This window comes from Bradysia coprophila, unplaced genomic scaffold (assembly GCF_014529535.1).
Source record: "Bradysia coprophila strain Holo2 unplaced genomic scaffold, BU_Bcop_v1 contig_232, whole genome shotgun sequence".
NCBI lineage: Eukaryota > Metazoa > Arthropoda > Insecta > Diptera > Sciaridae > Bradysia > Bradysia coprophila.
Window position 1 is genome coordinate 11,781,523 of NW_023503493.1, and position 24,367 is coordinate 11,805,889.

Sequence of the window (24,367 nt, forward strand, 5' to 3'; positions counted from 1 at the left end):
TACCACGAAGGTGTGGCATAAATGTTTAACAGAATCAACATCTCAATACCAACTCGTCTTTAGTTTTAGTATACTTTTTGATATATAAGACAACATTGGTATCAGCTCAAAACACTTACGAATCTATCACGTTAAAAAAGTGTGCAGCGCGGATTTCACGAAATACATCATGCCAGCGAGAACACACCTGAACAAAATGTTCCATTTTTACTGGACTAAAAGTGTTGACAAGTGCTGCCATCTATCAGGAAATAATTAAAGTTTAGAGAATTAGTGGGTGCGTACTTTTCAAAATAATATAAAACGAGCGGATGGAGCGTATCAAACAGAAATGTCATTCTGATGTAACCTGCCGGCGTCGATTTGTTTATGTTGTGACTGTTCTTCTATTTATTTAAATTTTATTCGTTGTTGCTCGTATTTTAAATGGTTTTCGTTGGCAAATTTACGCTATTTATTGTGGATTGTGGTTTTGAATAACTACGAAGTGAAGAGTGTGTTAAAATGTGATTTAATTAAGTGACAGTTCCTCGAAAATTTCCACCACAAACTGGTAAGTTACTATAAGAGTGTGTTGAATGTTTACTTCTCCCATTGCCTACGAAGTCTTTATTTCGGCAAAAGTTTTACGGCTTGAATTGAATGGCTCATCTAAAAACATTTCTGATTTTGAATTGTTGCGGTAAGGGTGTTACCTTGTAAACTATTCGAGGTGGAACACCCACTACAAAGGAATACTGTTACCATATGTCATAATTTAATTTCTTAACAATACTTTCGCTGCGAACAAGTGTATACATACACGGCCGAGTAAAATAAACCAGGCAGGAGCGGTTCATTTTTGAAACGTCAAATACGAGACCTAATGCACTGAAAATGAACTCAAATGAACACTGACATAACTTGAAAAATTTTATTCGCAAAACACGCTGGTTTACTTTACTCTGCCATGATACAATGTACCACTAACATACAACCAATACCACAAATGATCATAATTTCGAAATATTAATTATTGACAACATTATCACTCCTACTGTTAGTTTAACATTGGTGCCTAGAAGCTAATAACAATCTACAAAACAACTCCAGCCCTTTTGGATGTATTGCCTTTATCGTCATAGTCAATAACAGCATCGGAAACTACATGTCTCGACGAAATACGAACAAAATTTTCCTCGTCCAATTCTTCTTCGTTGGGCAGATAGTCTTGCTCGATGTCCTGTTTCATAAAATGAAAAATTTTGAAATCTTATTCCAATACCAAATTCAATTTCTTATAAATTAACTCACCGACACCATCGAGCACATAACTTTACTGCTTCCTCGCTGTGAATTCCTCGAAAATTGTTTGAACGGTTTGGTTCGCAGCAAAATGTCCCCGGTTCCTTCCTCGTCGATGCTATCTCTTTCGGCCAGATTCTCGAATTTCAATCGATTCAAAGCATCGTGCAACGAATTCGATATATCCGTTCTGTCTGGCAATGTTCCCTGCACTGAATTCGCTGGTCGAATATAGCGGGTCGTTCGGTTAATTGTGACGTTATTTGATTTATTCGGTTCCAGTTTATTAACTTCGGTGTATTTTGGTGTTGATGGTGGGTTTATGTTTCGTGTTCGTGGGACTGGATTGGAGCGGTCTGCTGGTGGATGATTGCTTGTGACATCGATTTTTTCGTAAATGTCCTCATGTTCCTCATCTGTAAATGAAGTTAGATTAAATATTTTTTGTAGATCCACGGGAAGCATCTTACTCGAAGGATAGGGTCTAGTGAACGAAAAGCCGTAAATAATTTGGAGATGCCTCAGACTCTGATTTTATATGTTGACGATGTTTTTCGGATTATAGTCGTGCACTGGAAATATTTAATCAAATATGTTTTTTATGCTGCAACTACTGGTACTGGTAACCAGTCCTGTTGCCTTGATTTCGAAAACGTAAGCTCAAAGCAGTAATTGCTGCATAAAAAATATTTTTCGATCGAAATCTTTCCAGTGCACAGAACCTGTGCAGAGTAGAGAAACTGAGTCTTAAATTTACACTTAAAAGGTGCATTTATCGTAACACTATCCATGCATGCTTGGTGTCATTGGAAAACCGAGACCAGGGGCGATCATGGAAAAAAAAATAAAAATTTTATAGCGTTCCAGATGCAGTGGAACCACAAAATGTTCACAGAAATTGTCAAATTTTTACCCAACGTTTCATTTGCTCATATCTCAGCGTGGATGAATTTTAAACCTAATAAGACCCCATTTGCCCCGAAATTAATGCAATTGTCTTTGTGAGGACACCACACATCTTTGTACGTTTCATGTATCTGGAAAAATGTACACAAGAAACGTGCATATCTTCGGTTTTTGAACATCTCTCACTAGGAACATAGGCGTCGAGGAATTTTTTTGAAAATGGTTGTGGCTTCTGGGGTTCACTAGAAAATGCGTCTCGGGCAAACCAACCTGTAGTTCGGGCCACTTATCTCTAAATTTTGAAATTTGTTTTAGTGTAAGACTAATTATGTCCTCAAATGGGAAAAAACGTTCGGCTTCCTCTCGGGTTGAGGTTGACAATAACAATCTCAAATCTACGACACTTGATGTTATAGTCATTAACCTGTCACATAAGGCTATTCATCTGTTATCGATAACGACGACAAAAATAATGACAAGGTCTGGGTAATATGGTCCATTATATGGTAAAATGCATATTAAAAAATTGAAGTACTAGATTTGAAATCAACAGATTAAACATATTTTGATCTATAATGTAAGTAATAGACCCGATAATAACATATACTTGCCGTCTGTAACAGGTTAAGACTATGAACGGAACATCTTATGATGTTTTCTCAGTTAATACAATTTTTTTTAAAGAGATTCAATGTATACTATTACATCACTAATTGTACATCTTCAATTGCCAATTGACAATTGATTAGTTACGGGTCTATGACAATAAGTTTTATATTTTATTTTAGTTAAAAAATGGTGTTGTTCATGCAGGTCCACTCGTTCATTTAATTTAAAATATTTCTATCCTTGACGAATGTTCGTAAACAACCGTCAACAAGTTACAAAATGTTGAAAATGCGCGAAAACCTTTTATTACGTTAAGCCCCAACAAAGTAGATATTTTTATAAGTTCAATTTTAGCGATGATATCAGTTGCTTGTTATCTTATCGACGCACACCTAACAGTTTTATACGTTAATTTTATCACAGAAATTCTCCAGGTGACTCATAATTTAAAAACAACCACTTCACACACACACAACAAGTCCTTACCAATTTCTTCTATTCGACAATTTATCCGATTACTTCCTTGCACCGAATTATGTTCCTTACTTCGATGTCTGGACACATGATTCTCATAGTTGCACACACAACTACTTTTCTGTTCGCTGACCTGTCTAACCGAGTCCCGTAAATCGCGAATCTGCCAGGCCAATTCATCAATAATAATTCGCTGTTCGTCAATGATCCGATATTGTTCTTCAATGCGATGATTCTGTTGCTCCATGATAAATAAATGATCGTCCAATTTACGATTGAATGTTCTTCGCATGCCGGTAATGTATTCGATTATTTCACCAATTTCATCTTCGTGGGGATGCGACATTTTTTAAAAATAAAATATATGGCGTGGATTATCGTTCGTTACGCAGAACAAAAACTGTTTATTATGTCACTCTATTCTATATCTGCGTATTTTGATCCACTTCGGTGGTATATACCGTCCACTTTAATTTATTTCAATTAACTGAACACAAAATTGTACGTATCGCGTTGTTTGCGTTGTCTAAAAGATACTGGAGTGATATCACACAACTTGCGACCTAAATTATATTTAAGTTTTATGTGGTCGGAATCGTTCTCTTAAAAGTGTGTATTCATCTAAGGTGTATGTATATAAGGTCGCAGCACTTGAAGAAAGGGGACAAAAACATTTTTTCATAATTTTTAATCACTTTATGCAACTCAGCAGCATAATGTGCAAAATTTGCAAACTTTAGATGCCTCAAAGCGTGTGAATCTCGGTTCATAATTCTTTATTAGGTTCTCGATGTCTATTATGAGACACGGCCTGAGGCTTCGTGATATAATTACACACGTAGAGCCTAATAATATAAGATTATGCACCTCTTGCCAAAATTGTTATCGACACGTGTGGGCAGCAATGGTCGAGCCAAAGGCGAGAGCCGTAATGACCACACGTCAAGATAATAATTTTGGGAAGAGGTGCATACACTTTTTTATCTGCCGAGAACATATACGAGATAAGTAGAAATGCTCTTGAACAAGTGGGAAATTATTGTTCTAGTCAGATAATAGTATGTACATTACTGCTATAAGGCTGTATATAAGAGACGTGTACGTATACGAGCGCTTGCGCAATATAAATCAGCCTTATATCAGTGAGGTATTTTATCGCAGTAGGCAAACATCTCTGTTTCTAGTGATATAATTTTGCTTGCAAAACCTTTAGCACTCTAGGGTGAATTTGTTTACTTTACTAGTGAGGTAATGTGGCCTTTCTCTCACTAGTGAATACCCTTTCCATCGCTCGTAAAGTAAAACGCCATACTTTACACGTGAAATAATTTGATATCTCGTATCACGATGAGTAAAAGTATCCGAGGGCTTCAGCCCTGTATACGAGATATCAAATTACTTCACTGGTATAGTAATGTACTATTACTCTTATGTACGTCGTGTATATAGCGCACAATACACACACAACGTATGCGATAAAGTACTTTACACTCGATGTCAAAAATAACCAAATTGACATCATAACGTCGGTCTCACGACAAACAGAAGCAGACTTTTCAACACAATGACATTGAGGGCTCAGATCCCGCAACAACTCGCAATTATGTTATACGTCTTTTGTCGCATTAACTTGGAATGGGCGGAATCCTGGAGTTTTCCTAAACCCCCAATGTCACCCCATTACGATAAACAACCAAAAATCCCCTAATTTTCGTTCCTGAAGCGAAATATGTAAAATATTGATCGTTCACCATCGTGTACTACACGCAAAATTACGAACGTTTCATACAACAGTACTTAGCTTTCCCCGATGATAATATACTTCAATTTGATTTTGTGCACAAATATCGACGCAGAACTACATTCTAGGTATGTTTATTTAAAAAAAAACGTCATAGTCTGTATGACTGCTAGTTACTATAACTGATTTATCTTTTACGGATCTAATCACCATTAAAATGTTCATTTCTGTTGATGTTGAAGTGTCTGGGATATGCAATTATCTTCTCATGTTGTTTTGTGTAATTTGAAGACCGTAGACGATAAGTGCCTATAACTAGGTTCCGTTGTAACAACAAACTCACCGGAATAGCCAAGCAATTACATTTTAGAAAACGGATGGTTTAAAAAAAATTAACAAATAATGGCCCATTGAGAGCTGTCTTGGGTGGTTGATTTTCGACAATTAGGCAATTTAGTGTGGGCCATACGCATACATGAAGAAAACTTTGTGAAAACTTCACTTTTCATCCCCCTAACCGTTGCATGTATATTTGTCATGTCATGTCATGATTGTGCAAGCTATTTTTTCACGTTATGATACGAAAACACTCAAAATACGCGTCGAAAGGTATGCGAAACCATTGCTTCTTGTAAGGGAAATAAACGGTGTCCCTCTTTTCCAAGGGCAGATTCCGCCAATAACGGTCTGTTGCGTTACAATTTTTAAGACTGAAAACTCTAGTTTCAAGAAAATATCGTAGTTTCAGACTAGACTGATCCTTCCTCTATTGCCTCAAAGTGTTAAAAATTTGATCTGAGGTAACTGGTCATACAAAACTATTGCAATTGGCGGAGGTCTGCATTTTCAAACCCATATTCTACGGCGATCTCCGCTATCAATATTTTTTCTCCGCCAACAACGAATTTGTTCCACAGTTTTTCACACTCTATCGTCTCCAGCAAGTTTTTTTTTGTTCACCATAGAAACTCAGGCGTCCGCTAATAGACGATTTTACAGATTTTTAAAATTTACCATCAGCGAACCGCCGAGTTATGTGGGAAGACAACCAAAACTTTGGGGGATGGAGAGAGATGGAAAAACTGTAGAACAAATCCGTTATTGGCGGAGAAAAAATTTTGATAGAAGAATTGCCGAGGCTCTAAAGTTACAATTCAAAAAAATATGTCCTTAAATGTATGGAAAGGTGGAGCTAACGCTCTCTCTCTCTCTCTTTCTCTCTCTCTCTCTCTGCTTTTCTTTGTTTTCCTGTCTTTCATATCATGACGTGTGTAAAATTTTGTGCATCACATGGAGAACCGCTCAATCCCTGCATACCGTGAGAATCCGAGTGAGAATAATACCTACTTACTTTCGACCTACTTAATTTCTTTTGTTCGCTCCAAATGATTTGAATATCTATTTTCCAACCAATTGAATATGTTTATTTACCACTGTAAATCTTGTAGAACTACAAATGTAACTCAAGGTTTGAAAAAGGTCTGTACCTTCTTTAATGTGCTAATTATATGGATCGCTTTACGGAACTGAATAGCTCGTATGACTGAGGCAATGTTTTCCCGTAACAGTCCTGGACTCACAAAAAACAAATTATTTGATTCTGACCGAAACAAAATCTCTATTTAGGTGGATAGGATTAAAATTACTTTTCAATTTGATTTTGTCGCTTCATCTTTATTTTCTTGATAACAAATTACAATCCAAATTAATGAAGTACACGACAAAGTGGGTGCATCAGATGAAAGCTTATGGGTACGGATAAGATCAGTAAGAAACATCCAGATAAACCAAAGATAATTGCAGTCACAAAAACGAAGAGATTGCGGAAAACTGTGTTATGCACTCAAAAAATATTTGAATCACCAGATTTAGGCTGATCCTTTGGGGGTAAAAACAGTAAAAATATGCAATCAATTGCAGTCCGGTGCGTTTTAATAACAACACATAATAAAATTCTCTAAACGTGGTCGTGGTAGTGGTCAGCATTACTACCGAACACTTTTACGTCCAAGATGGGAACACGATCCGATTCTGTGAATGACACATCTAAGCGGTAACGACCAGACGGCAAAATTTGCTTATCGAATGAAAATGTCTTATCCAATGATATATTGTCCGCCTTAATCAGAAAAGTTGAATACGGGCACGAATGATTGAAATTGGTGTACGGTAGTACTCTTGCCATCATCCACTCCATGAAAATTTTATTCTCTCTTTTCCCATCAAGAAATTCGCAAACATTTTCCCAAAGATCAAAGGGAAATTTGTTGTACATAACGCCGTTGTACTTGTAATATAGTACGGCATGAACCCAAATGCTTTGAATTGGTCGCGTAGCATATGCGCTGACATCAATTTTTAAATTGTTCATGCTAATATGCTTGGTAAAGCAATGCACGGATTTGACGATTTCTGGTTTTTGTACGATACACTGCAATCGATCGAAATGGAAACGGTTTCTCTGTAATGTAAAACCCAATTTATTTGGTGAATCTCAATATTCTTTAATGTTTCAATGTACCGTTTCGGGCCTGAGCGAATCGAATAGTTTCAGGTTACATAGCAGCAAAAGCAATAAACCTGCCGCCTGAACCAATATTCTGTTACTATTAGCGGGACGCATCGTTGAATGCAGACTGTTCTGTTCCGCTCTTGACCTGATGATACACCTGAATTTTCAATCGTTACATTTCCAGTGATTATGGCGATCAGAGAATTCACAAATATTCTGTTTTCGGATGTGTTAAATTGCTGTACGAGACGCCAATCTGATAAGCTTAGTTATTTTAACTTTTTGAATGTTATGTGGTCGGTATGTTGCATCGATGGTATGCGTTTAAAATACAGCGTGGGTTATAGTGAAGTGAGGTGCGCTGTCTTTTAACTTTCATTGGCCTAAATTTGTAAAGTTCGGAATGGGTCAGGTCAATTAGCTAAGGTAAAGCTAATATAAACAAACCGAGTTATCAGGAGAGGTCAGGTTTGGTCAAAGATAAATTAATTCAGATCAGGTCAACGATAAATCAGGTAATCAAATTCCCGCAGGCTCTAAATCCACGTGGCCTGATCACTCTTATATACTTTATTGATAAACGTATGCTGTAAGCTTCATTTTAGTAATTATTGCAATCGTTAAAATGATATTGTTTTTGTTGATCTCACTTGTTATGCGATAAACAACAAGTGCTTAAAAAGTGATTAGTCTCACTTTTATTGGCAAGTGGGAGTTTCTAGGCTGCACGGATAGGTCAATTTTAAGTATGGAAATTAAAATTACATTTGTCGAATTTCGTCAATTTAAAATGTAGGCCTTTGGACAGAGGTGATATGTAAGCCCTGAATTTGGAATTGCTGAGGGAAACGAAAGTAAAAAACTGTCAACAAAACACAATTTTCTCAAAGCCTATTTTCATAAGGTAAATCATATATGAAATAGTCACCGAGTGGGAAAGTTGGAAATTTCATTTTGAGGGTGTTGTTCGCGGCCAGAGCGTACATACCAAAGTCAACAAAACGTTTTTCACAGCAAAGACTCCCGAAGTTTCAGCATAGGGGAGAAAATGATTATTTTCTCTCCTGCGTTGTGAAAAATTCTTTTTCTTAGCCAGTGTCAAAAGGGTTCCGACGTCATTTTGGAAAAACGTTCTTCCTTACGTATGCTAAAAGGTTTTTTTAGCGAATTCGATTCCAGAACCTCTCATTCTCTAAAAAAAGATTCTTAGTATTTGGCAGGTTTCAAAACGCAAGCGAGAAAATAGTCACTTTACTATACTGAAACTTCGACACCTCGGGATTCCGCGATTTTTCAGTTCTTCCGCTCCTTGAAAGGAAAAACTTTTTAAAAACTGTTCCACATCCTATCCAGCATTAGACATATTGTAACAAGGCGATCGATGATTGAAAAATAATTTGTTTATTATTCTGAAGCTCTGTTTTTAATTTAATTTTATTTTATTTTTAAATCGTAAAGTGAATGCAAGGCATCTATTGATACTGAGTAAATCATAAACAATTTACGACAGAGTAAAATAGACAAGAGCGTTTGATTTGACTAAGGACCTGAATTATCTCTTATTAAAAAGCTTTATATTTTGCTGATAAAATTAATTCAATTTATGTCAGAGTTCATTTGAGCTCATTTTCATACAGTGTATTAGGTCCCATATTTGACGTTTCAAAAATGAACCGCTACTGCCTGGTTTATTTCACTCTGCCGCGTACACAGTTACAAGCCACAAATGAAGTCACTGTCGTGATAAATGGTAATTTTCTGAAGAGGAAGAAAAATTATCTTTTAAAGAATATTGTCCTCACCGAATCCTTCGAAACGAATAGGACGAAAAGAGCACAAATCAAACCACCGGATGCCACCACAAAGATTTCTATATCTTTTCTAGGTCATGTTCGGAAACTGCACCAAAGAACATCATTTTCAAAAATGGAACTCGATCGTCTTCCGTGATTGATACATCCACGCGGTACCGACCCGATGGAAAAATTGACTTATCAAACGAAAATACCTCATCCAGCGATACGTTGTTCGTCTTAATTGAAATATTTGAGTACGGGCACGAGTGATTAAAATTGGAGAAACGTTGCACTCTCGCCAACCACCAATTGAGGAAAAACGTTTTCTCCCTCTTTCCATCGGCAAAGTCGCAAACATTTTCCCAAAGATCGATGGGAAATTTATTGTAGACGATGCCATTAAACTTGTAGTAGAATACTACGTGAAGCCAAATGTTTCGAATAGGTCGCACGAAAATCAGTTCTATGTCAATTTTTAAATTGCTCCAGCTGATATGCTTGCAAATACAACGCGCGGAGTCAATTTTTTCCGTATTAGAAACGGGACACGCAAATCGATCCAAATGGAATCGGTTCTTCTGTAATATAAAATTTTATGCGATGAATTTCAATCGTTTTTTCATCCCTCTAATTTTTACTGTTTCGGGCCTCAGAGAAGCGAATGGTTTCAGATCAGAAATCATAAAAATTAGAATTGTTGTCAATATCAGTCGATTGGCAGATTGATCCATTGTCGATTGTAGAACAAGTTATTATGCGCACAAATACACCGGGCGGGGCCGAGCTAGTAACAGATACCGTTACTGTTAACTATAGTTGAATGTGAAGTTAAAAACTTTTTAACCGCTGATCTGATCAGTCGATTACTCGCTCCAACAATTTTGTTTGTTCGAATTTATTAACTGATTTGTACAGAGGCGCCGACTTGTGTATAGGTTGATGGGTGCTGACTACAGACCCTATGAAGTTCTACTTTTCGCCTATAAATCAAACAATAGGGGTAAAAGCTTTTAGTTTAATCTTGGAAGAAATGATCGAGCCTCAAATAACATTAGAAACATGCTAAAATTCTTTTTTAGAGAATGAGAGGTTTAGAGCTCAAGCCGGAGGCGAGTGCTGAAATCGAATTCGCTAGAAAAATATTTTTGGATGCGTTAGGATAAACGTTTTTCCTAAACGACGTGTTAAATAAGCGATATTTCACCACTAGAGGAGCAGCGTTTTGAGCTCGCTCAGTAATTCTTCGTTAAGGTTAACCAGTAAATTTTGACAAGTCAAATCACTGTCAACTTTACCGGATGAACTGTAAGCACTCTTTGCGATGTGTGATTTACCGAAACAAAAACGTCTCTTCACATATTATTTTTGAAAACATAAAACAAATTAGGTTCTGGTTTATGCGAGGAACATAAGGGTGTTTGTGGTGGAATGGTTCAAAAGGATGGCTTACACGGCTTATCATGCAAAATGAAAATTAAAAAAATTGCTGCGCATGATGAAGTCAACAAAGTTTTTTCTCATGCATTTTCTTCAGCAGGATTTCCAACAATGTTACAACTGCCAGTTATGTCTAGAGATGATGGTAAAAGACCTGATTTAATGAACCTGATTCCATGGAGTCATGGGAAATCTCTTATTTGGGATGTAACAGTAAGAGATACATTGGCGCCTTCTTGGCGGAAAGATTTAAACACAATCATTATAAGCGTTTTAAAAAAAATATTTGTTTACTCTTCTATGCTTTCGAGATTTTAGGCTGTATGGGACCTGAAACAAAGAAATTCATTGAGAAATTAGGAAAAATTATAAGGGCAACTTCAGGGGAACCGCGATCATTGGATTATTTATTGCAGAAAATTTCAATTGCGATACAAAGAGGCAACGCTGCGTGTATTCTGGGGACTTTGGGGCCGAAAAGAGTAGATGATTTTTATATGTTGTAACCTTTGATTTTTGAAAAGATCGTTTTTTTACGGGCTGCGTCATTGTGAGCAGCCTTTTTTTCGCATATTTAAATAAAGACGTGTACCTTATTAAAAAAAAATTAAGAAGAATTCCATTTTCTCCCCACGAACGGGAGAGAAAGTGCTACATTTTTGTTACTAGAAATGTAATTCGACCAGTCGTCAACAAAACACAATTTTCTCAAAAACAGAACTTTAACGGAAATAGACCTTGAACAGAATCGAAATTTGAGCGGAAAACAACTCAGAAATTTGTCAGAAAACAACGCAGGAGTCAAAGCAGAAATTTAACAGAAACTGCCAGGGAAAGTAAATACTTCTGAAGGAGTTGAATAACGAAGTGATGATAACGTTGATCATCGACAGAATCCTTCTACGATCATGTGCAGAATGATTTTGTTGTAGTTACGGTTCTGTGGTTTTGCTTGAAAATTATGAATATTTTCACTAGCAGTAGATAAAATCTTGTCGCTAACACGTTAGTAAATGGGGTTTCATTTACTAACTATTTAGAAAAATAGCTATTTCATTACGTAGCCATGAACTTCCACTATGCTGAAACTTCGACATCTTGGGATTCCGCAATTTTTCAGTTCTTCCGCCCATTGACCAAACCTTCCTGCCTTACAAACCTTCAGGCGTCTAGCAACAACGCAAAACTAAATTTGCTTCGAAATTTGTCTATGAGTTACAGCCTGTTCGAACAGTGCGAAATGATGCTGCACAAGATTTTACTACTGGAATTTTGAAAGGAAAAACTGTCACACACCCTATCTAGCATTTACAGTTCAAAAGTATTCGATGGGCGCGTACAAGAATTGTATTTCATTCACTGACGTTCATTTCATTTCATTTCATTTCATTTATTTTTCAAAAAAATAAAACACAACAAGTGACCTGCGTAGCTCCAGTTTGTAACAATTCTAAGGAGCTACTTTAACTCAGTTAATACTGTCAAAGTTAACTGTGAGGTTAGATTCCCCACGATTTTGTCCATGAAGAAATAACTTGTCAGTGAAACTTGACATTGTTGATGTCAAAAGGCAATACTCTTCCCTAGCAACCAAACTACAATTATTAAGGTGGTAGATACGTTTATAAATCACTGCTACTTTGTTCGCTCGTGTTGTTGTTGTTGGTTTTAAGTCATATTAAAAATCAGCGTTTCTCAAACTTATTTTCCCCCCTACATCGATTTTTTGAGAGAGTTTGGATGCTAGAGAGAGTATTGCAAAGGGTTTTCGATTTTCGTGTTGATGATTAACAATTATTTTTGAGTGATGACATGGCGCATTCGATAGCTTGATCCTTAATCTTTAAAGGAAAAACATAAAAAATATTTTCACCAAATATGAAAATTTTGAGAATTTTCAATTTTTCCGAAGGTCTGCATAGTCGAGGCATACGAAAGCAATGATTGAACAATAATCGTTTTTAATTTTATTTTATTTTTAAATCGTAAAGTGAATGCAAAGCAAATATTGATACTGAGTAAATCATAAACAATTTACGACAGAGTAAAATAGACACGAGCGTTTGATTTGACTAAGGACCTGAATTATCTCTTATTTAGTAGCTTTATATTTTGCTGATAAAATTAATTCAATTTATGTCAGAGTTCATTTGAGCTCATTTTCATACAGTGTATTAGGTCCCATATTTGACGTTTCAAAAATGAACCGCTACTGCCTGGTTTATTTCACTCTGCCGCGTACACAGTTACAAGCCACAAATGAAGTCACTGTCGTGATAAATGGTAATTTTCTGAAGAGGAAGAAAAATTATCTTTTAAAGAATATTGTCCTCACCGAATCCTTCGAAACGAATAGGACGAAAAGAGCACAAATTAAACCACCGGATGCCACCACAAAGATTTCTATATCTTTTCGAAGTCGTGTTCAGAATTTGCACCAAAGAACGTCATTTTCAAAAATGGAACTCGATCATCTTCGGTGACTGCTATGTCCACACGGTACCGACCCGATGGTAAAATTGACTTATCAAACGAAAATACTTCATTCAAAGATACGTTGTTCGTCTTAATTGATATATTTGAGTACGGGCACGAGTGATTAAAATTGGAGAAACGTTGCACTCTCGCCAACCACCAATTCAGGAAAAAAGTTTTCTCGTTCTTTCCATCGGCGAATTCGCAAACGTTTTCCCACAGATCGATGGGAAATTTATTGTAGACGATGCCATTAAACTTGTAGTAGAATACTGCGTGAAGCCAAATGTTTCGAATGGGTCGCAAGCTAATCAATTCTATGTCAATCTTTAAATTGCTCCAGCTGATATGCTTGCAAATACAACGCGCGGAATCGATTTTTTTCGGATTTAAAATGGTGCACCAAAATCGATCCAAATGGAATTGGTTCGTCTGTAATATAAAATATAATTTATGCGATGAATCTCAACCGACTTTTTCCCTTTAATTTACCGTTTCGGGTCTCAGAGAAACGAACGGCTTCAGGCCGGATATCAGAAAAATTAAAAGTGCTGTAAATATCACTCGATTGATACATTGTCGATTACAGAACATTTCGTTATGCTCCCCAAATACACTAGATGTAGCCGAAATGCTGGTAACTATAGTTGAATGTGAAGTTATATTGTTTTTATCACTAATGTGATCAGTTGAAGTGTAATTAATCGCTCCAACAATTTTTTTTCGTTAAAATTATTTATCGATTTGTGGGTGTCTACGAGGCCGTCTATCGAGTGACGCTGGCTGAAACACGTTTACAATCGAATTAATTGAAAGTTCAGACTTTCATACTGTTCATACTGATCAGATGGCTAGGTTAGCGTAGATCTATCTCTACACTGAAGGATTGAATGAGAACCCCTACACAATGATGTTTCAAAACAGAGCAACGATTAGCTGAGCCCGAAACTGAAAGCTGTAACATTTAGTTTCCAGATCACTATAAATGTATCTTCAGGAATTTGGGTACGCACCCCAAAATATACTCGGCTTCACCCCGATCACCAATCAAACGAGCAATAGACTTTGTTATGTAATGGATTTTACATGTTAAGAGACATCGGTACTTAGCTAAAATTGTAGTCTACATTTAGGGGTCTCGTATTTTGACGATATCTTTTGATCAGAATCTTTTTTGAAAAATTTTCGACCGCAATAACGACCACGAATGTGTTAGCTTTAAATAAAACTTAGTTTTTGGTTGTAGTCGTTTGACTAGCTCTGATAAAACTGAGCATTTTATGAAAATTTCGTTAAATAACTCGGCTTTCTCAGAGCTGTGCAAACTGCTGCAACTAAATATATTTTCTGTTGTAAGCTAGCACATTCGTGATCGTTATTAAACTAAAATCTAGCATTTAAAAAACGCCCAAATGTATTCTTTTCAGCGCCTTTTCGTTTTCAGCCAGTCGAAAAAATTGCATGATTGATGTAAAAATTGTTCTAGGTTCTAGTCACTGAAAACATCCTATTTCAAAGGTCAAAGTTTGTGGACTGTACTCACACGGAATTTTGAAAACCGACACATTTTCTGTTTCTGTGTTTTACTCGAGTTTCTGATTTCTTCATATAAAAACATGCAAAATTCACAAAAAACCAGTAAACCACGAAACAGAAACTGTGTCGGTTTTCAAAATTCCGCTAGTGTAATATTTGATGAACCTGTCAGAAACCGTTGAAGTAATAGATTTTGTTTCAAAGGCTAAGGTATAAAGGTTCTAAAGGTTTACTTTGGGCATAGAAGTAATAGATTTCAATGTTACATGGCGATACTCTGGCTGTTTCTTGGAGGAAATTCTATTTTGTTGTGGTAGTTCGTGATTGCTTTCCCAATTAAACAATAGCTTCCCCAGAAGGAAATTGTCTCGTTTTTGCGTAATTTCGTAGTCTAACAGAGTTGTTTTTCTTGCTAAACAAACAAACACTCAACGAAAAAAAAACCAAACTGAACAAACAAATAAATGCACATTAAGCGTGACATATGATAAATCTCGAATTGGCTAAGTGCTGTATGATGTACCGCATACGCAAATATAAACAGATAAGCGTAAATTACGTACAGTAACCGCTAATAAAGCATTAGAAGCATTAGAATCGGCTTGTGGAATAGAATGATACTCAGCAGTCGATTACTTTTTTGTCAATAAAATTCTTAATCTCTAAAAAGCACTTTCCACTTAGCGAAATTTGTATGGTAATGCCCGATTAAAAATGAATTATGATAATGGTAATTGAGGGGTGGCTTTGGTTGTTTTTTTGAATCAAGGAAATCAGTTGTTTGAGCATATTCGAACGGGAATGTTCAATACATTCAACAATCTCACTTAAATTATCACTGAAATTACTTCTGACTGAATTATTTTTCCTCAGTAGTTTTAGGATTTTGTTTTAAGTATTGATTTAGTGTAACCGTGCTACTTAATGAGTCTGAATTTTAAATTACTGAAAAGATCGTTTTCTCTAAGAAATAATGTCACCGACGACAAGGAAGACAAAAAAGTTTCTAATTTGTTTAAAGAATCCATTGGGTTCAATTACACGCATAGTAAGATCGATTAATCTCATTTTTTTTTCTTAAATGTCAGTGCGGAGTGGAGTAACTTGGCTCTGATCGGTCACTTTTCGTCGAATTACCATCATCCTACCATTCACTTGTTTATTCTTTCATTCATTTATTTATAGAAATAAATTCATCCACGGACGCTTCGTCACAAAAAAGAGAATTGACACTGAAACCGTTCGATGACATCAGCATAATTGACCTACACACCGAGGCTTTCAACATTGAAATGGAATACTTTATACCTTACGCGCGACTTAAAAATGTACCCCAAAACGGTATGCAGCTAACAACTGTAAAACGGAATGAACAAGCACCGACTACGAATGCCACGACGACGGTTGTTAGTGCAAATGTGGTTAGCAGTAAAAAGATTCAGAAACATGTGCTCAACCAACAATTTAGTAACTTAAAGGGATCGGAAATAGAATTTCCACCAAGGAAAATGTCTAAGAAACAACTGAAAGTGGCTCAGGATCAGCTGAAAAAATTGACCAAAATAAATATCCATTTATCAGGTGAGTTCAATTCCTAATAGACAAACCACAAGCATATCTGTCCCCGGTTCACACTTATACCGTGTTGAGCCAACACAACGTATTGGATTGTTTGTGTCGTTTTGAAAGCTTTCTAAAGCTTTGAGCTTCTTTTAGATTCCATTGGAAAAGTGGAATATTTCAGTGGAATACAAAAGAAGCTTAAAGCTCTTGAAATCTCTTGAAAAGCAAAGAGTCAAATGCGATACGAAAAAACTTGTTCCGACCCACTAGCGTTCAAAAGCTGTAGAGTCATGGAGAGGGATTCTTTTGAAAAACAGCCTACCGAAATCGGACGCACCTTTCAAATGATTCCCCACACGACCATGTACGTTTCGTGTACCTCGAGCAATTTCTGTAAGAAAAGTGTAAGTCTTCGGTTGAAAACTTAAACTGCACATATTTCAGTGTGGATGAATTACAAAACCAATAATTCTCTATTTGACTCAATAGTACATGTGATTACCTTTCTAATGACACCCTACACGACTCTGTACGGCTCGTCGAACTGGAGAAATTTTTGTAAGAAAAGTGATAATTTTCGGTTTTGGATGACATCCACTAGCCACACAAGCTTCGAAGAATTTTTTAAAAAGTGGTTTTGTATTCTTGGGTCGAAGTCCTTTCTAGGTCCATATAAAAGAGTCCACTAGAAAATGCGTCCGATTTCGGTAGGATGTTTTTCAAAAGAATCCCTCTCCATGACTTTACAACTTTTGAATTCTAGTAGGGCTCTAAAGAGTGTTAGCTCTAGTCTCGGCTCTAGTGTATATCTCGCCGTCACACATCGTAGAAAATTAAAATTGGTGTCAAAATGTAAGTATTGCAGCCAAATGACGAATTCGATTGAAAAATATAATTTTCGTTGGATTTGTATTTTCTATGATGTATGACGGCTGAGATTTTCCAGTTTTCCTAAAAATTATTATTTTTGATAAAATTTTGGAAATTTCGGAAAATAACAAAAAATAATTTCCCAAAAATAGTCTCTACGACATAAAGTTAAAATCTCACTCAATAAACGATTCGAAATTTCTTCAGAACGTCAATCTATCTACATTGAGTTTTTTTTTAGTATTTCTGTAAATGTAAAAGTTCTACAAAAATTCATTTGGCGTGTAAGACTTTGTATTGTATTCCAGGACCAAACAAAAGATTCCGACATTATATTTAGTTCAAAGGCCCGAACCATCTGTCCTTGTGTCATAATATCGCTCCAAGATCAGCCAGTTTTACTATAGGATCTATTACTTCATTTGATCTTTCAAGATTTTGATTGCAAATCTTTTACTTCATTTTCTTGAATGTTTTTTTTGCTATATAATACTGTGTTAGTCAGAGCTCGTCGTTTATTCCTGCAACTGTTCTCGATAACAAATGATAGCCATCCGTAGCAGGTCAAACCCATCTGTTGGAACGCCGAATCCATGTGAGCTATTGTAACCAAAAAAGAGATCAAGTTTTCTGGGGAAAACAATGTTAGTGAAAAATCAGTGAGAATAAATACGACAGTTAAACGGGCTAGACGCCCAAAATAAGTGTTTCGTCTTAACCGTAAACCACAAAGGTCATAAAGTAAAAGCTAGCTGATAGCTAGCGGTGTTCAAGACTCAACATTAATCACAGTGGGGCTGAACAACTTTTTTTCGACAAGTCAATGTACATGAAATTTTATTCATGATTATGAAAGGACGTCACCTACGATTACTTTAAGCCCAAATTTAAAATATTTTATCGGGAGAGTTTCCAGAAAAATTTGTTTTCTTCCATAGCTGTATCTGTATCTGTACTTCGATGAGCTCTGGTGGGCGTCTATCTTCTCGTTCCAGCCTACGTTCATTATTTCGTCATAGGCTGATCTGTAACCATTCAAAATATACCAAATTTGTCATAGGTTCCTAAAAAAATACAACTGTGTGATACCCAATGCCAATGTCGCTTTTCTCGAAATATTTATATGAAAAATTGCAAAGGCTGAAATTCGGAGTAATTTTGAGTAATTTTCAAATTCTATTAATTAAATATGCATTTCGTTCAGAAAATACCACGAAAATCATAGAATTAGACATTTTTAATTTTTCCATATTGGGTATCACCACAGTTGTATTTTTTTAGGAACCTATGACAAATTTGGTATATTTTGAATGGTTACAGATCAGCCTATGACGAAATAATGAACGTAGGCTGGAACGAGAAGATAGACGCCCACCAGAGCTCATCGAAGTACAGATACAGCTATGGAAGAAAACAAATTTTTCTGGAAACTCTCCCGATAAAATATTTTAAATTTGGGCTTAAAGTAATCGTGAGGTGACGTCCTTTCATAATCATGAAAAAAATTTCATGTACATTGACTTGTCGAAAAAAAGTTGTTCAGCCCCACTGTGTAATGGCAACATCAATGTTGTGTGGCTGAGAATTTTACTTATGACAATTTATGTCCTATGAAAAATTTTAGTAAACCAATAGTCAGTTCAGGCGCACAACTAAAACTTTACTCTATAAACAGGTTAAAGTTCCGGCTTTGTATATTTCTGTAGCACAGATAGGTTCAACGGAAAGTTAGTGTAGAGTACAACTCATGCTAAATTCGATCTATTACATACGTATCTAAAAACGTTGAGTGAATGCCTTGAGAACCTCAAGTTGATCAAGTATCAGTAAAGGTTTTTGTTAAGTTTTCCTTTCGCCTTCTCGCTCGCCCATCGCCATGTAAATAACTAACACGCTAACACTAAATTAAGTTGAAAAGCCGTTCTTAGGCTAAACTCTTGCTATAGTCGAAATGTTATTATTATAGACTTATTTGTATTTTGTAGAATAATAAAGTTCGTTCAGTTCAAACCTCAAGTTGAGGTGAAATTTTTTACTTTCTCTCCGCGAATGTAGATAAATCAATTTACATACATTGGTTTTCCCTAGGGTCGAAAGTGGCTTATTACAACACTAGGGATGAAATAGTTATTTGTGCCACCGAGAATTGAAATACGACTCTTTTCAGCACTCGTTTTAGTGTTGTAAAGTGATTTATTTCAGCACCCGTTTGAAGTTTGATGGGATATTTCAACACTCAAAGCAGTGTTGTTATGGAATTTGTATGAGTTATTACAACATTCGTTTTAGAAAATGCAAAGCAATGTGATCGATCAAATTTGAAGAGTGATTGTTTACCATGAAAATTATGATTTTTTGGGCATTTGTCTATTTCAATTCTCGGTTGGTACTAGTGCTGAAAAAATCAACATTACAATACTTGTAACACAACATACTATTACGTGTCTACAAGGCTCAATCCACCATTCTTATCTTTACAGCACTTTTCGCAGCCGTCGAAAATGGTCAAACAGACAGAGCAAAATCGATACTTGAATCAACAGACGTCAACGTTAATTGGTACTGAATTTCCGCATCGAAATTCATTTTTACAACCAAATTAATCTCTTCAATTTTTTCAGTACAAACAGCGATGCATTATCTCCGTTAGACGTTGCGGTCTTAAGCAATAATCGTTCGTTGACCAAAATTTTATTAGAATACGGTGCTAGTCATGGAGTCCGATGTAATTACCTAATGAAATCTCCTCGGCTTGACTGAAAGTTACTATCGTGCCGTTCCATTTTATTTGCAGTCAAAACTTGTGAATCGATGGGCTATCATTTGAATACGTTGCTGGAGGATGCGCTCAACAAAATTAATGATTTCACGTGCGGTAGTCACGACGATCTTGGCGATGACGATGCGGACAAACAAATTGATTTTTGGCAGAAACGGGCTAACTCCCTTCAACGGATATTGCGCGGATGGGTTCAATCGACAGCACCGAATATGCCAAATAGTGTTGTCGTCGATGTGACGTCAAGTACTTCTGTTGCTGTTAAAGTGCAAGAAGCACTTGCCGGAGCCATTACCACTAAATTTAAAAGTAAGTTGAACTTGAAATCATTGGCCACACAAAAAAGAACATTTCTACGGTGTGTGTCCCCTATCCTTATCGGTTCTATTCGTATGACTGAGCTTCCTAGTTACAAATTTAATTTTTGTTTGACAGTTCAGTGGTCACTTACCGAAGACTTCGTGAATATAATCGACGAACGAGAAATCAACGACCTAACCAGCAGTCAAGGAGTAATGTTCTCGACCTTTCACTTGTACAATTTGATTCATGGCCAAAGATACTATTTTCGTGCTTTGAGTGGAAACCTCAAAGGCTGGAGTGAGCATTGCAGCTCTAGTCCACTCAGTGTCATCCCATCCAGTAAGTAAAAATAATTTTTCTTTGATACGGAAGAAGTATTGTTGATGCTTGTACCACTGTTAGGCTGGCAAGACATTGCAACTAGCGCACCTTGTGGCAGCAAAAAAACCTTAGACGATTTGATGGTTAAACTGAGTGCCGTTCGAATGGCTTCGCTCGAGATACCGTTAGATTCAACTGCATCGAACGGACTGTTTATCAAGAAGAAAGCGACAATCAAGCAACTCTTTACGGCTACTTCGAAATTCCAGAAGCAATTGAAAAGGTAGGCTACACGGCCGTTACGTCGATTGTTCGTTTCAATCAATTCGATAACTTTCAGAGGACTGTATCTGGCATGCCTTCTGTATCACGACGGAAAGGTGTTGGTTACAAATGATGATACGTTACCGGTTATTGAGATCGATGAGAATTATCCCAATAATTTTTGCAGTGAACTTCCCTGGCTGATGAAGGTGAACTAATCTTTAATTTGCATGATTGTTGCATACGAGCAAACTCAAACCAAATTATAATTCCACAGGTCAGTTGCAATTGGGACATTGTAAAGGCAATGCGAAATGAAATAGAAAAGCATTCGTCATCGACCAGTCAATTTCGCTTGAAAATCCTATCAGCTATCAGTCAAATGCAGTCTGTAATGGGTTTGAAGGACTTAGGCTTCGTTTATTACAAATTTCTGCAAGATTCACAGGGAACGGTCGTGATTTCATTTGTCAATCACATAAAAGTAAGTGATGAGCCTTGTTCAGTCTCCTCGTCCAGTTGACAACTTTTTCGATTTCCTTTTTTCAGAATCCGAAATCAATCTCTGTTCTGAATTCACGATGGATTCCGCTAAGAAAAATCCAACGAAAACTGCCACCCATCGGCGACGAAAGCAACATCAACGACATCATTCTAGCTTCGATTCCCAATCAAATAGAATTCCTCGAATCCGGATGTTCAAAATTGGCCAAAGGCTTGTACGTTGGCTACTTGCAAATGCACTGTTCGATGGAACAGATGCAAATTGTCATTCCGACGAAAACGCCGAACGTTTTGCCGCACCAGAAAATTCGGGACAATCCTCATGTGTGCGCTGAAGAGTGGGAAGCGCTTCAAGATACATTCAATCAAAACCAAAGAACCGAGATGCAGCAAAAGTTCGTCGGAGCGATCAGCAGTGCAGCGTGGCGACTTTTTAAGTACATGGGAAAGTCGACCGAGAGTATCCTGAAGCATAAACTTTACAACATGGAACTTATTAAGCTCAGCCACGACGTTAGTTTCCTTATAGTATGTCCACCCATCGAAACGTCATGTTCACTGGTGCCTGGTCAACGTGAAATGATGCTTCAACGTCCTGATTTAGTTAGTGTATCGACCCATGCCTTTGAAATGTGTCAACTGTTCACTTATGACAGTGAAGCCATTCGAAAATGCGCAAGACTTTCGCTTGTCTTGGATCTCGAGATATCGGAAGCCAATTATTCCCATCGTGAAGCGTTTTCAGCGGTAGAAATAGAGGCAGCTAAAGAGCGCCTGGACCGACTACAGGTTATAAGAGCCGAAGTATTCGAGTTTTGGAAGAACATGCGATGGTTGATGGATGTGATGACATTTTCCAGAAATCGGTGCTCTGATACAGGCATCAGCATGCGGTCTATCCTAAATTTGGATTCGTCACAAACTGAACCGGTAGTGCTCAGACAGCGTGAGAAATTAGATCGTCCTTCTGATAATGTTACAGTAACTAGACGATCGCCCTGCCGGCTATCGTGGCCGAATAATAATCGAAAGGATCAAGTAACAAGTGTTCTGTCCAAATCCGACCAACAGTTAAATTTTGTGATGTCAAAGGTTCATTATAAGCAAAAAACAGATGATGGTCTACGCAGGAACAGTGCAGATGCCAAATATCATGGCTTGCAGGCGTCTGAAGAGAGTCTGAATCGGCTAGCCTTTGTCGACCATTATTCATTAAGCAAATCTGAAGAGGTTCTTTCGTCCTCAGCACCTTCATTCTCGCCTCTGCTTCAGCGCAAACGGTCAAAAACCATAAACGCTCGAATTTGTTCGTTAAGCTGTTCTGAGTGTCGAAATTCATCAGCACATACGGACCATGCAAAGGGAAGTGAGCCGTCCGAAAATGAAAGTTCGGCGACTACCTGCAGTGTATCCAGTTATCTGACCGACGAGGACGGCAAAACCACAAAAATTGAGTCGAATATGCATGCCGCTTGCGACAAGGAAAACTTCGACGACGACAACACTATGCCACAATTGGGAACGATTCAAGTGTACTTCACCAACGGCGGGGACAACGGAATCTCGTTACAGCTTCACATCACAACTAAAACCACGGCCCGGGAGATAATTGATTTGGTTCTAAGTCACTGCAGTCCATCCATCCTGGCAATCGATGAAAAACCGGCGACCTGTAATCAGCTTGCTTCCAAAGATTTCTGTTTGTTTGCCATTTTTGGTAATCGGGGACGTTGTGTTCCGAATAATTTCCGACCACTGCAACTGCAAAATCCGTGGAAAAAGGGTCGTCTGTATGTTCGACGGAATCGTGACTTTCTTGCAGAAATTGATAGGTCGGATCGTGATGTTCACACCATATGAAAGGAGTGCAATAGAGTTATCTGGCTGGTAGTAAATGAGCGGTGAAATAGTACAATTTCCAAAAAATAATTATTTAATTTTGACTGGATTGCAAATTAATTGTCAATAAAACTTTATTTTTCCGTACGGAGAGTTTTCTATCATGAAACATTCGCGAGATCTACCTTTCGAATGTTCGCAATTGGAACGACTTATGCTTTAACGAAGTACAAAACGATTAATGATCCTGCCGATGTAGGAAAACTGCGACAGAACAGACCCTTAAGCTTAATCCGCCCTTAATACCGTAAATTGAATAAAGTGTCCATGAAGCTTTAAGACCTTAACCCTCACTCCTCCATTACAATTTGTTTTAAAGAAATTGATCTTTACATGCTACATGCGTCGAAAACCGTACTTTTCATGTTTTAAGCACTTCTTTCGACGCCCTCAGCATGTAAAATCCATTACATAACTCGGGATAAAAAGATGAAAAGTAGAGTTTTCGTGTGTTTATTGACCTCGGCTTCGCCTCGGTTCAACAAAATTCACACGAAAACTCTACTTTTCATCTTTTTATCCCTAGTCATGTAATAGTATGTTGTGTTACAAGTATTGTAATGTTGATTTTTTCAGCACTAGACCCTAGCGAGTAAGGAAAATTGGGTCGTGTGCTGAAAAAATCTCATTACAATACGTGTAACACATCATGCTTTGTGCCAACCGAGAGTTGAAATAGACAAGAGCACAAAAAATCACAATTTTCATTGTAAACAATCACTCTTCAAATTTGATCGATCACATTGCTTTGCATTTTCTCAAACGAATGCTGTAACAACTCATACAAATTCCATATCAACACTGTTTTGAGTGTTATAATATCACATCAAACGGGTGCTGAAAGAAGTCACTTTACAACACTAAAATGAGTGCTGAAAAGAGTCGTATTTCAATTCTCGGTGGCACAAAATATTATTGTTCCCTTGTGTAAACTGTTCAAATCTAAGAGTAATTATACCTAGAGAGGAAATTTCGAACAAAATTACGTAAAATATGTGGTCCCAACATGAAATACGAAATGTTTATAGGTCTGTGTGTTTGTCTTCTCGATTAAGAGGGCAAATTGAACTATCAAAAGCGAAATAGCGTCAACG

At 37.0% G+C, this 24,367-nt stretch overlaps 2 protein-coding genes across 3 annotated transcripts; one reads left to right on the forward strand and one right to left on the reverse strand.

Annotated features, from left to right (window-relative positions):
• Nucleotides 1–325: 325 nt before the first annotated feature.
• LOC119076637 (ankyrin repeat and fibronectin type-III domain-containing protein 1-like) lies at nucleotides 326–23,360 on the forward strand. Of its 2 annotated transcripts, none has more exons than XM_037183501.1 (10): nucleotides 326–553; nucleotides 15,956–16,351; nucleotides 19,684–19,762; nucleotides 19,825–19,928; nucleotides 19,998–20,291; nucleotides 20,418–20,624; nucleotides 20,688–20,889; nucleotides 20,947–21,079; nucleotides 21,148–21,354; nucleotides 21,420–23,360. In XM_037183501.1, the coding sequence occupies exons 2-10, from the start codon at nucleotides 16,063–16,065 to the stop codon at nucleotides 23,232–23,234; spliced, it is 3,330 nt and encodes a 1,109-aa protein (XP_037039396.1). In that variant the 5' UTR covers nucleotides 326–553; nucleotides 15,956–16,062; the 3' UTR covers nucleotides 23,235–23,360. The 2 variants fall into 2 exon arrangements, with proteins under 2 accessions (XP_037039396.1, XP_037039395.1); XM_037183500.1 differs by lacking the exon at nucleotides 326–553 and adding an exon at nucleotides 15,562–15,818.
• LOC119076641 lies at nucleotides 997–3,806 on the reverse strand. Its single transcript, XM_037183511.1, has 3 exons — nucleotides 3,286–3,806; nucleotides 1,294–1,700; nucleotides 997–1,222 (listed from the first exon to the last, which is right to left on the reverse strand). Exons 1-3 carry the CDS (start codon nucleotides 3,617–3,619, stop codon nucleotides 1,076–1,078), a joined length of 888 nt encoding a protein of 295 aa, XP_037039406.1. The 5' UTR covers nucleotides 3,620–3,806; the 3' UTR covers nucleotides 997–1,075.
• Nucleotides 23,361–24,367: the final 1,007 nt, after the last annotated feature.